This window comes from Chenopodium quinoa, unplaced genomic scaffold (assembly GCF_001683475.1).
Source record: "Chenopodium quinoa cultivar QQ74 unplaced genomic scaffold, ASM168347v1, whole genome shotgun sequence".
Lineage (NCBI taxonomy): Eukaryota > Viridiplantae > Streptophyta > Magnoliopsida > Caryophyllales > Amaranthaceae > Chenopodium > Chenopodium quinoa.
In genome coordinates, this window is record NW_018742204.1 from 15,676,126 (window position 1) to 15,688,860 (window position 12,735).

At 37.2% G+C, this 12,735-nt stretch overlaps 2 protein-coding genes across 2 annotated transcripts; one reads left to right on the forward strand and one right to left on the reverse strand.

Annotated features, from left to right (window-relative positions):
• Window positions 1–2,721: 2,721 nt before the first annotated feature.
• Window positions 2,722–4,741, forward strand: LOC110733942. The gene is made up of 5 exons (XM_021914038.1): window positions 2,722–3,175; window positions 3,235–3,338; window positions 3,421–3,576; window positions 4,199–4,387; window positions 4,505–4,741. The coding sequence occupies exons 1-5, from the start codon at window positions 2,722–2,724 to the stop codon at window positions 4,739–4,741; spliced, it is 1,140 nt and encodes a 379-aa protein (XP_021769730.1).
• A 4,183-nt stretch (window positions 4,742–8,924) lies between these two features.
• On the reverse strand, window positions 8,925–10,786 carry LOC110693626 (ubiquitin-like). The gene is made up of 5 exons (XM_021870804.1): window positions 10,654–10,786; window positions 9,992–10,078; window positions 9,543–9,657; window positions 9,371–9,437; window positions 8,925–9,231 (listed from the first exon to the last, which is right to left on the reverse strand). The coding sequence occupies exons 1-5, from the start codon at window positions 10,754–10,756 to the stop codon at window positions 9,187–9,189; spliced, it is 417 nt and encodes a 138-aa protein (XP_021726496.1). The 5' UTR covers window positions 10,757–10,786; the 3' UTR covers window positions 8,925–9,186.
• Window positions 10,787–12,735: the final 1,949 nt, after the last annotated feature.

Sequence of the window (12,735 nt, forward strand, 5' to 3'; positions counted from 1 at the left end):
ATAATTTGGAATGTAATATTGAATATTGAAGAGAATATAAAAAATATGTGTCTCTTTGTTTTTGAGTTTGGATGCAATTTTGTATTGTTCATTTAAATACGTTTATGTGGAAGAATAGAACATAAATTATTGGTAGTTGAGATGGTAAGGCATGTGGTGTTTATTCCATGAGGTTAGTAGTTCAAACCTCTTTATATGCATTTTTAATAGAGTAGTCCTTTGTTGGATTTATCTCAATGTATATTATTGGAACATCAAATTTTTATCAAAATCTTATTTTATAGTAGCAATAAAAGATGGACAAAGTTGATAAATAAAATTTAAGTGTGCCAGTTATTCTGGGACAAAACACGAAAGGGGTTCAATCTCGTATATTTACGACTTTATGAAGTGTTGAGAGTTAGGAATAGCTTAGATGGTTAGAGCTTCCCTCTTAATTTTATTTTATAAATTTACTTTATATCACTTACTAGTTTTGTGCCCGTGCGATGCCCGGGTTGCTTATTGAATTTTAAGATAAATTATTAATCTATTTGTCAAATTTTAAAATATATCATTGATACAAAATTAATTAGGAATTGATGTGTTTTTGTGACTAATAATAATGTTAGTGGAAATGTTCGATTTAATTTAATACATTAAAAAAAATTAAAAAATTAGCAAAAATAAATTAAATAAACTAAATGTTCAAAGCCCGTTGGGTTGACCCGAACCCAAAACTTAAGGCAAGGGTTGAACATTTCTTGACTCATAACCCAAAGTGACTCAATCCGAGATGACTCATGACCCGATCCTAATTGGCAGGTCTATAGAGTAATAAAACTCTATATACCTGCCAATTAGTATATTATTTAAACCGATTAGTATATATTATAAATGGATGATTTACGCTTTAAACTACTTCGTTCGATCAAAAAAATATATTATGATATAAAAAATAAATTTTTATGATAATTTTTTATAATTATAATTTAAATTTTTTTTGAATTAAATTATAATTCAATTTGTATATCTGAAATATTGATATTTTATCGAAAATAAAACTCTATACTAACAATTTTATCCTAAAATTATATCCAAATAGAATTCTAAACTAACTTTTTTTTAAATATCTTTTAAAGTCTATTTAAATCCATCCAACGTGGTGCGACACTTGGCGAAAAGTTGTAACGCAAGTGTCACTGCCTCGTTACCTGGCTAAAAGTTTAGCTTTATATATTAGTTATATGATTCTTGTCAAAATCAAATTAAACCAAATAATCCAACAATAACAAAAATATTTAGATTATTAGAGTAGATTATCCTATTATTATTTTTAAATCTTGCTTACTTATTGTTAATTATATATCTTTAATTATGTATGAGTAAAACAATGAAAAGTACATATTTCGTCCATTCTAGAAGTCTCACAATTGTTTGACCGACATGCTTGCCAATGCACAATGTAAGTTAACCTTAAATATCTATAATTATGTATTAATAAATATTAGGAAATTTTGTAAATTACCACCCAAAAAAAGTATCAATTTCTAAATAACCACCCGTTAAAAATTTTATTATAAATTACCACCCACTAAATTAATTTTTTGCGCAGATTACCATCTTTTTTAAAATTCTAGTGGAATTCATATGTATGGGGCCCTCCTAACGGTTAGTTCTTGCTTCCCAAATGAATTCCCCCCGATTTTTTCCTATATAACATATCTGTTTTGGGTGTTTTTGTCCTTTGGAGAGTTACAACACGAAGACTGATCCGATGTGAGCTGTACCTGCAAAACAAACGGAGACACCGGTTGGGTGGTGCTCCGCCTCCAACGCACAAGTTAGAAACTTGAAGAGAGAGAATAAGTGCGGAAATTTAGGTGGGTATCTGCTCGGATTCCAAGCTCAGGTCTTTCTCTGATGTAAGAGAATACTGGTGTAATAAATGGTAAAACGTGTCCTCAAAAAGGGGGACATCTCCCTATTTATAGGGTCTTTGGGATTTGTGCCCCTGATTAGGTCACTGAACCCTAATCACTGGTGGGTTGCGCCGCTTTGCGGCTTTCTCGGGATTTGGGCCTGAAGGCCGCCTTTTTTCCCTTAATTTCTAGAGTGACACGTGTCAGGCATAGATTGGTCCACGTTGGACCAACCTGAAGCTGACACGTGTCATCCTCTGGTTAGACCACGTGGCGGGGTAAAATTACCCTAAACATTTGCCCATCACAGATGTGACGTGGCACGCCACGTGGCATCTGTGACATGTGTCACGCTCCGATTGGTGGTAATTTTACCATAAAGAAGTAACCGTTCACCTTCCGAGTAAATTACGGAAATGCCGCCATATTTACCCTCTATATATAGCCGTTTTACCCTCATAATTGTGTACGTTTACAAAAATTTTCTAGAGAGAAAACTTTGAGAGAGCAGAAGTCATCCGTTTGAGTCAGGCGCAATCAAGAAAGTTCGTTCTCCATCAACTCAGCCGGACCCGCCTATCTTCAGATATCACATCCAAAGGTACCGTCTCTGCCTCTCCCAGCTCTTTTTCTTGTTTCACCGGTTGTACATATTTCTTTGCAATAAATGGATGCATCACCAACACACACGACACAACCTAGGTTAGAGTCCAGCCGGTCACCAGGGACGGCTGAGTCTAGGACTGGGAGTGCCGTCTCGGGGAGTTGGGACCACCCTTTGCCTTGGATTCCGACCATTTATGTGTCTGTGCAGGACACAATGGCTCGGACTATGCAGACGGCCACATATCCAGACTATAGAAGCGAGGGCTCAGACGACCAAACGCCTGAGAGAGAAACGTCTGGTCAGAGAGACCAGACGGCTCTGGAGAGATCCCCTCCGCGCGCCCCTTCGACTCCCGCAGATTCCTTCTTGGAAGAATGCGACCAAGGCGGCGATGAGGCCATCTCAGCTCCTTTGGCCCAGGATGAGGAGGAAACGGAGAGCGACAGCTCCGCCTCCACCTCTGAAAGCAGCGATGACCTGCCCCCGCTTGAGGATAGCGAGGAGGAGGAGAGGAAGAAATGGAAAGAGAAGGACGACCCCTTCAACATCCACGTCTCTGCTAAAGACCGGCTCCAAAAGGGGGAGAATTTAAACAACTTCACACAAATGCACCCGTTAGGAGACGGGTATAGAATAAGAGTGCCGCCTGAGTTTATATCCGTCTGTAGTGCTTTGGTACCAGATTTGATTTATGATACTAATCAGTCTCTTTCTTTTTTTTTGCAGAAGAAGCTTTAAACATGCTGCCAACAGAGAAGACTCCCCAGCGATCCTCTGTACTCATCCGCAAACAACTTGCGGAAAAAGCTGCGGCTGAGGTCAAGGCCAAGGTAATAAACGCATGTCCCTTTCTTAATTTGGTCTTAAAGACTATTTTTCCCGGATGCTGACTTAACTTGGTTATTTTTGCAGGGGGGAGAGGTTGGAAAGACGCTTGAGAAGCAACTCAAACGGGCTAGGGAGGAGACCCCCTCCGTTCTCAACAAATCGAAGAAATCCACCTCCGCCTCAACTCCTGGCGCCTCAGCCGGGAATCAACAATTACGGATAGAGGGGCGGATTGAGAGGGTAGGCGACAGCCTGGGTCTCGACCTCGTTAACCCCGTAACAACGACCGGGAGGTTCACCGCACCAGCAAGCGGTTCTCGCTTGGCTGGCTCTGAAGGTAAGAACCCTTTTGAATCCCCGCTTGATCTGGGGTGGCCTTTGCGGGTGAAATCCCACTCTCAACAGACGTCATCTTCAGACGGTCGGCAACAAATAGGTGTTGCCTTAGTTTCGCACTCATCACGTATTGATTGTGGTGCAGATCAATATCCCCGCTGGCCAGACGCCCAGAAGCATGCCAAGGCCATGCTTGACGCCGTCCGGAAGAGGGATAAAGACAACATCCCTGGGATAGAGACGTTTAATCTGGAACGCATTCAATCCCTTCTGGCTGAGGTAAGAAACTTGTCAATTTATTTTTTCCAAGTGTTTTATTCCGCCTGCAATACTCATACCGCTTGCTTTTTCGCAGGCTATGTTGCGAGTGGACGGGCTCAAACGTCCTTATTCCCGCAAACGGGAAGAGGTAAAAAGGGCCAAGAAGTCCGCCATAGACGCTGATAATATTGCTTTACACTCAACTATCGTAAATGAACTTGAAACTAAAGCAATCATAATGACACAGGCGTCTAGAATCCAGCAGCTGGAGGCGGATCTGGAGACGGCCAAACAGCAGGCGAGTGATGCTGAGACAGCCCAGAAGAAGGCAGAGGAGGCCCGGAAGAAGGCGGATGAGGGCGCCAAAAAGGCTGATGAGGCGCTCAAGAAGGCCCAGACGGACCATGGCACACTTCAGGGTGTTTCTGAAGAGAACACCAAACTGAAGACAAAGGTTGAGAAGCTAGAGTAGGAGGCTGCTCAGGCTCAGAAGAACTTTGCAGTAACCCTGGAGGCGGAGCAGAACCGCCTTGTTGCTGAGAGTGATGCTGACAATGACACCCGTATGAAGATCGCCTGGGCTGCCCTGTACCCAAACGCGGATTACGGCGTCTGGGCACTGGCTCACAGCTATGCCGAGTACGTGGTGTACTTAAGGGATAGAGGCGAGCCAGAGCCTGACTCTTTTGAAGCCTGTGTCAACTCCAATAACGAGCCTTCCGCGCCTCAGCTACCTGGTCCGGGTGAAGCACAAGATATACCCTCCGATGATGAGGACCAGGAGGCACCGTCTGCAGGCAAGAAGTGACCTTTCAGCGGCAGTATGCTAATCTCTGTTTTTTATCTTTTCTTTTATTTATTCAGCGGCAGTATGCCAAAACTTGTTTTTCCGGCCTGCGTGCTGAGTATATTTGTATTTACCGGCTAAGGAGCCGGGTTAATTGACAATTTCTCTTTCTCTCGGACGAGGTCCGATTAACATTTAATCCACTACAACCGTTTGGTTGAGTGGACTTTTATGAAACGCACCGACTGAGTCGGTTTTGATCATTTTGCGTCTGAATTTTAATTCTTGCAAATTTTAATTTTTCATTTTTGCCTAACTTATCAAAAGTATGCGGCGATTTTTTGCCTAACTTATCAAAAGCATGCGGCGAGTTTTTGCCTAACTAATCAATAGTCTGGCTGTCCTTGCCTCTGGACGGCTGTGTGATTGGTTTCAAGTGGAGTTGGTTGATTGACTTGGAAATGTCTGATGCTGCAAAGAGCATGATACGTTTTGTAAGTCAATCAATCTCAATAGTGATTGCCCCAAACCAAGTGCACAGCCGTTCACCAACAGGCGCTCCAGTCACTACCCAAACGACGTTTTGTTCGTCTTGGTAGAGATTTCATAGCCATTGAACAACTCTTTTGCCCTAATTGGGATAGAGAGTGCAATTTTGGAATAAATAACCTAAGTGAGAACTTCGCCGGAAACCGATTGATGCCCCAGGGCATCCGGTATTTGGTAACTTGATCGTTCATCACAGATCATTCTGGTCAGACGGCTATGAGTTGACCAATTCGGTCGTTCAATTTTTGCCGTCTGCATGGGTACGTAGAACCGACAAATAGTCTGTTCTCTGCGACGATTGCACCCGGAGGGGTGTCGCCGGACGCCTTTGTCCATGCTGGGACAGGCGATTTTATAAAATGAGCAACCATCCGGCCATTTCAGCCTTTGGTCTTGTTTAGGACCGGTTGTATAGCCACTAAGCGTTTTTGTGCTTAGTTTTTAATCGGAGCATTGGCTGATAGTTATTACAACATTGAATTTACACCAAGTATCGAACTTAGTTGTTTAAACAAACGAGCCTGTCTGGGTATTACCCAGACGAACAGGCAACATTGAATTTACACCAAGTGTCGAACTTAGTTGTTTAAACAAACGAGCCTGTCTGGGTATTACCCAGACGAACAGGCAATTATTAAATCATACTAAATATCAAACTTAAATAAACAATGGATCCATCTGAGTATTACCCAGACGGTCAAACAAATGTAACCTTTACTAAGTATCGAACTTAGTTAGGTAAATGAAGAATCCGTCTGGGTATTACCCAGATGGATAATAAAAAAACAACAAATCAATTTTGCAAACAAAGTTTGAATCTTCATTAATTGACTCACTGTTTACAAAAAATTTACATTCTCAGAAGTAGTACTTTTTCAGATTGTCTACATTCCAAGTTCTAGGCAGGCGCCTGCCGTCTGGAGTTTCCAGGCGGTAGGTGCCGTCCCTTACTTCTTCATAGATCCGGTAGGGGCCTTCCCAATTTGGAGTTAGCTTCCCCAGCTCATTGGCCCTACCGGTTGCCTCCATTTTTCGTAACACTAAGTCGTCAACTTTCAAGGGACGCTTGTGTACTTTTTTGTTGTAGGCTCTAGTCATTCTCAGACGGTAAATCTCATGACGCAAGGCGGCATTGCCCCTGCGTTCCGGGAGTGAATCTTATGCCAGGCGCATCGCTTCCCAGTTTGCCTCTTCATCATACAGCATGACTCTGAGAGTCGGCTCGTAATGTTCAATGGGCAAGACGACTTCAGCACCATAAACCATGAGAAATGGGGTTTCACCGGTTGCCCCCTTCGCTGTTGTCCGGATGGCCCATAGGACATGGATTAACTCTTCTGCCCATAAGCCACCGACTCTTTCTATTTTCTTCTTAATGTCGTCTGAGATGAGTTTATTGAAGGCTTCAACTTGGCCGTTTGCTTGGGGCCGGCCAACAGATGCAAAATAGCTTGAGATCCCCTGATCTCCCAACCATGTTTTTAGCTGAGGCGTCTCAAACTGAGGACCATTATTAAACACCATAGACATGGGTACCCCATACCGGGTGATAATGTTTTTCCAGATGAAGGAAATCACTTCTGAGGTTTTGATGTTTTTAACCGCCTCAGCTTCTACCATCTCAGCTTCTCCCAACCGGCCGCGTTTATTTTGTAAATTACCACCCAAAAAAGTATCAATTTCTAAATAACCACCCGTTAAAAATTTTATTATAAATTACCACCCACTAAATTAATTTTTTGCGCAGATTACCATCTTTTTTAAAATTCTAGTGGAATTCATATGTATGGGGCCCTCCTAACGGTTAGTTCTTGCTTCCCAAATGAATTCCCCCCGATTTTTTCCTATATAACATATCTGTTTTGAGTGTTTTTGTCCCTTGGGAGAGTTACAACACGAAGACTGATCCGGTGTGAGCTGTACCTGCAAAACAAACGGAGACACCGGTTGGGTGGTGCTCCGCCTCCGACGCACAAGTTAGAAACTTGAAGAGAGAGAGTAAGTGCGAAAATTCAGGTGGGTATCTGCTAGGATTCCAAGCTCAGGTCTTTCTCTGATGTAAGAGAATACTGGTGTAATAAATGGTAAAACGTGTCCTCAAAAAGGGGGACATCTCCCTATTTATAGGGTCTTTGGGATTTGTGCCCCTGATTAGGTCACTGAACCCTAATCACTGGTGGGCTGCGCCGCTTTGCGGCTTTCTCGGGATTTGGGCCTGAAGGCCGCCTTTTTTCCCCTTAATTTCTGGAGTGACACGTGTCAGACATAGATTGGTCCACTTTGGACCAACCTGAAGCTGACACGTGTCATCCTCTGGTTGGACCACGTGACGGGGTAAAATTACCCTAAACAATATCTCCTACCCTAATTTGCGGTTTATACTGCAAATTCTCCCCAAATTCCTCAAAATTCACCCCAAGCATATCATCTTGTAATTGCGGAAGCGTCCTCAAGAAACTTCATAGGTGAATTCGCATCAGGTAAAGTCTTTCATTCTTTAAATTTAGGGCTCTTATTGTACTTAAATTGGGGAAAACTGGTTGATTAGTTGATCAGAGTTGATTTTCTTCACAAAGTAAGGTTCTTATTGTAATTTAATTGGGGGAAATTGAGTGTTTAGTTAATTAGGGTTCATGTACAATACTCAATTTTGGTATTCTGTCATTGAATAATTGAATTGCTGCTAATGCTGGAAAAATTGTGATTGCAATTACTTTCAATTCGCAATCAAGCTTCAAGCAAAACTCCAATTAGACAAGAGTACCTTTATTTGTGAACTAAAACTAATTTAGGGTTTTAATCATCAATTTAGGATCCTAATTTGAAGAGTGAAATTATGGAGATAGGTGGATTTGCAGAGAGAATTGAATGAGAGAGTTGAGAGAGGAGTAGTCTTCAATAGCTTACAATAGTGAAATCGACAAAAAAGAAAAAAAATTAGGAGGGAAGTAACGACTGTGGGCCCCACACATCTGAATTCCACCGGAATTTTAAAAAAGGTGGTAATTTGCGTAACAAATTAATTTAGTGGGTGGTAATTTAAAATAAAATTTTTAACGGGTGGTTATTTAGAAATTGATACTTTTTTTAGATGGTAATTTACAAAATTTCCTAAATATTATGAAATTATAAGATTTGAAAATAAACATTAAGACTAATTGACAACATATTACACAACAACTTTTTATAAATAGTGTCAACACAGTACACATGATGTGAATTTAATATATATGATTTTCATTTGACTATGTTTTATTTATTTATTTATACATTAGTGTAAGATCGAGTAAGGTCAATCAATCCCGTAAACTTAATAATCAAACCGATTTACCAATCCAAACATAGTCAAATGAAGGCTAAAACACCTAATTTTAGGTGAAAAGAACAAATCATAAATTTATGTTTTTGGAAAATTTTCATTCAAAGCTTTGTGTTATTAACATTAATCAATGGTAGCCAAAAATATCTTCTAATTGTCATTGGTAGCCTTCAACTTGTAAAATTTATCAAAGGTGATATTAATAATGATTTTTTGCGAAAATTTTAGTTTAATCTAGCATTTTGTAACCAATGCCAACTTTACCAAATTGAGAATGGTTTTAAGAATAAAAGAAATTTACTATTATTATTGATAACCAACTATTTTTTTCCCTTGCACAATAAAATACGAAGAAAATAACATAGATAACCACAAAATGTCTTCAAATTGGAAATATAATCTGCAATAAGCAAGCCAACAAGTAATATTCACTTCTAAGAGTGAAGGCTTGACAACAAGTCTTTTATAAAGGTAATAAAATTCTAGGTTTAATACTAATGAAATCATCAAAATCATAGACATAAGACAATTGTTCAAAAACAACTTTTATTAGATAATGCTAAAATTTGTGCAAATCTCAACCAATTAAATGTGGCCTCTATCCCTTGTTACCATTAGTGAAAATCATAGCCTTGCGCCTTAGCTGTTGAAAAGAATCAATCAAGCACAATTATCAATTATCTTAGTATGAGATTATAAGAAAATATGTTCATAATTATGGAAAAGGGTCTAGTTTAATTATTGGATGAAAATTTTAAAGGATGGTAGATAGCAAGCAATACCTCATTAGAATGTCCACATTTCTTCTTGCGGCAATTAGTAGACCTCAAAGGCAAGCGAGCATAGCACCTGTCACCAACGTTTCAAAAGTTTTGCATTGGCAAGTATGTCAAAATGAGTTGGAAAAAAAGAAAACCGGAGTGAAGTAGGGGTTAGCAATGGCAAAAATCTTACTTGCGACAAATCAACTTATCCTGGTTAGATTTACGAGCCAAAGCCATCAAAGATGGTGGATAACTTTTTCCAGATCCTCCTCCTCTAAGCCTCAACACAAGGTGAAGAGTTGATTCTACAGTTGCACCAAATTATCCAAACATACAAAAAAAAAAAAAAAAAAAAAAAAAAAAAAAAAAAAAAACCAATCAGCCAATCAATAACAACAAATAAAAGTAAGGATAAGAGAGAAATAAACCATTAAATTAAACACATCAAAATAATCTTTAACATAGTGTATAGACACAAATTAAAGTTAATTAAAAGAAAATAGATCATTCATCTATTAATTTGTAAAATTATGCACTAATCAAATTATATACTAACACACAATGCAACCATACTACATTAATCAACCACTTAAAATTAAGGGTATTATGAACAAGTAGTGAACAACCATACTAATATACCTTTCTGGATGTTGTAATCATCAAGAGTACGGTCATCCTCTAGTTGCTTTCTGGCGAAAATTAGTCGCTGCTGGTCCGGTGGTATACCTTCAAAATCAACCAAAATTATAGCACGTTAGTTATTTGGTAGATTCATATACAATTATGTGCATCTACATATAACACATCTTGTCATTCTAATTATTTAACATTTATTATACTCGCTCTATTTCTATATGATGATAGATTGATAGTACTATGTGAATCAGCCACATAAAATAAAAAATAAAATAAAATAAAAATATATTTTGAATCTAACATTAAAATACAAAAATAGTTTATAATTAATTTGCCTTATTTAAATTTTTTTATTTTTTTAAAAAGCATAATTCAAGGAGGAATTTCTTTACTTAAAGTAAAAAACTAAGTTAAAAATAGAATATATTCAATATGAGTAATGTTTTTGAAACCCCTAAAATAATATTTGAGACTAACATAATGAAACAAGGCATAACTATTTTGTTAGACATCAGCAAACGTGACAAGTGAACTAAATCATGTAAATAAAAACGAAGAAAGCATATAGTACAATTAAAACGAGCCCTAAGCATGCATGATGCATGACATTGAAGGAATTGAAATATAAAGAAAGAAAAAGGGTAGAAGACGAAGAGATGTAAAACCTTCTTTGTCTTGAATTTTGGCCTTAACATTGGTGATGGTGTCGCTACTTTCGACCTCGAGAGTGATGGTCTTGCCGGTAAGAGTTTTCACAAAAACTTGCATTTTCTTTGATCTTGATCTCGCGGAGGTTACCTTGGTGTTATAGGAGTATGATATTTGGGTTGTATTTATAATGGATTAATGGTGATGGAATAAAAATTAGTTGCCTAAAAAATAAGACCTACGAAAACCTCGCCCCAAGGCAATACGTTATTTTCCTTCTAAAAAAAAATTAAATAAATTAACAAGGTTAACCTCGCTCCAAGGCAATAACTTATTTTCCCTCAAACGAAAATATATGCTTTTTTTTTTTTACATATATAAAATAATAATAATAAAATAATAATAATAATAATAATAATAATAATAATAATAATAATAATAATAATAATAATAATTAGCCAAATATAAAAAATCATCCTCCAATTTATGAATTAAAGGATTTGGGTTACGCGAGAAAAAATCATCAAAAACTTTTGTATAAATCCGATGTACAGTAATATTATTGTAAATACTTCATTTATAGGGTAACTTTTGAGCATTTTAAGGTAATTTTGAAGCGGAAGTACAATATTTTATTTTACATCCGATTTTTAAAAATGTTTACTCCATAGTCAATGTTGCTCTTTTTATTTTTTGAAAATTTGCTTTTTTTAATGGTAAGAAAAAAATTAAACATCAGGAAACCCTCCTCACGAGGGGAATTCCTAATGCGTCTAAAAAAAGGATGGGAAATAAAGAACAATTACAAGGAATAATATCCATACTATCACTAATAAGTAATAACTAAATGACCAATATTTGCTATCCAGTCCGCTGCTTGATTTGCCTCCCTAAACCATTACTATTTCCAAAAACGAAAATTTTGTATTGTTTATTTGACGGACATTTCTACTACGTATATGGTAAAGGGTTGTACTCTATAGCAAACATCACAACTAAATCTGATTGTTGGGCAAGTCGAATTAGGGGTTAGGGCTGATGCGAGTCGAAAATGGATTGAGTTTAAAAGGGTTACATCTTATTGGGCCAATGTGGCAAGTCGATAATGGGCCGAATTAAAAGAAGTCACAAAAAAAATGTTTTTAAGTTTCAAGTAATTAGGAAAAAATACATTTTAATAATCTTAACTTTGTCCAATTTACTTTAAACAATTTAAACTTTTAATTATTTTAAATATTGTGTGGATATCCATTATCCTCTTTGTATGTTTTCAGAATATTCTAGATCTAGGGTTTATTCTTATCTAAGCAAACCCTACTTATAATATTCTATGTATATTTATACCCCTATCATATGGAATAATATGAACAAATATATTCTCTATCAATCTCTCTTATATTTCTCTTTATTTTACAACACGTTATCAGCACTAAAGCTCTAATCAATATGTAAATTTTATTGTTGATTTCTTAGGTTAATGATTAATTCGCTATATACTGAATGTGCTAAATTATACTCATTATTATCTTGTTGTGTCGCATCTTAGGAAGAAATTAGAAGGAGATTAATCTTGATCATGGGTTTTGATCTTCTAATAATGAAATCACACGTTTCAAGAATGTCATATCATTCTCAATCCTCATTAATTAATCTGGGACTAGTACAAGGCGTCTCACGGTATTAATAATTTGGTTACAAAGAACTACTCGTATTATTTTTCGATTGCATTGGTTTGTTTATCTTGAATCATCTTTCTCATCTATCCATAATATAATAGATTAGCCTTAATCAAGGGCTATACTTTATTTTCTTTTCATTGACGTTTTCATGAGTTACAGGCTAGCAGATGACGTTGATAACATGAAGTTGACGATAGGTTTTGATATCAGCAAAGTTCATTCTCAACTATCCTGTTATGGTTAATTTTAAGCCTTTACATAATATGTTTATATTGTTTCTCAAATTTTCGTATTTTTATCATTCCTGGAGTTTAATGAGCAATTTGGGAATAGTTGAATTTGATGCAGTATAACTAATTAGTAGTTTTGTTTTGACTATGAGTTTTGTTTAGTTTGAATCTAAAAGGGTATTTAGAGTTA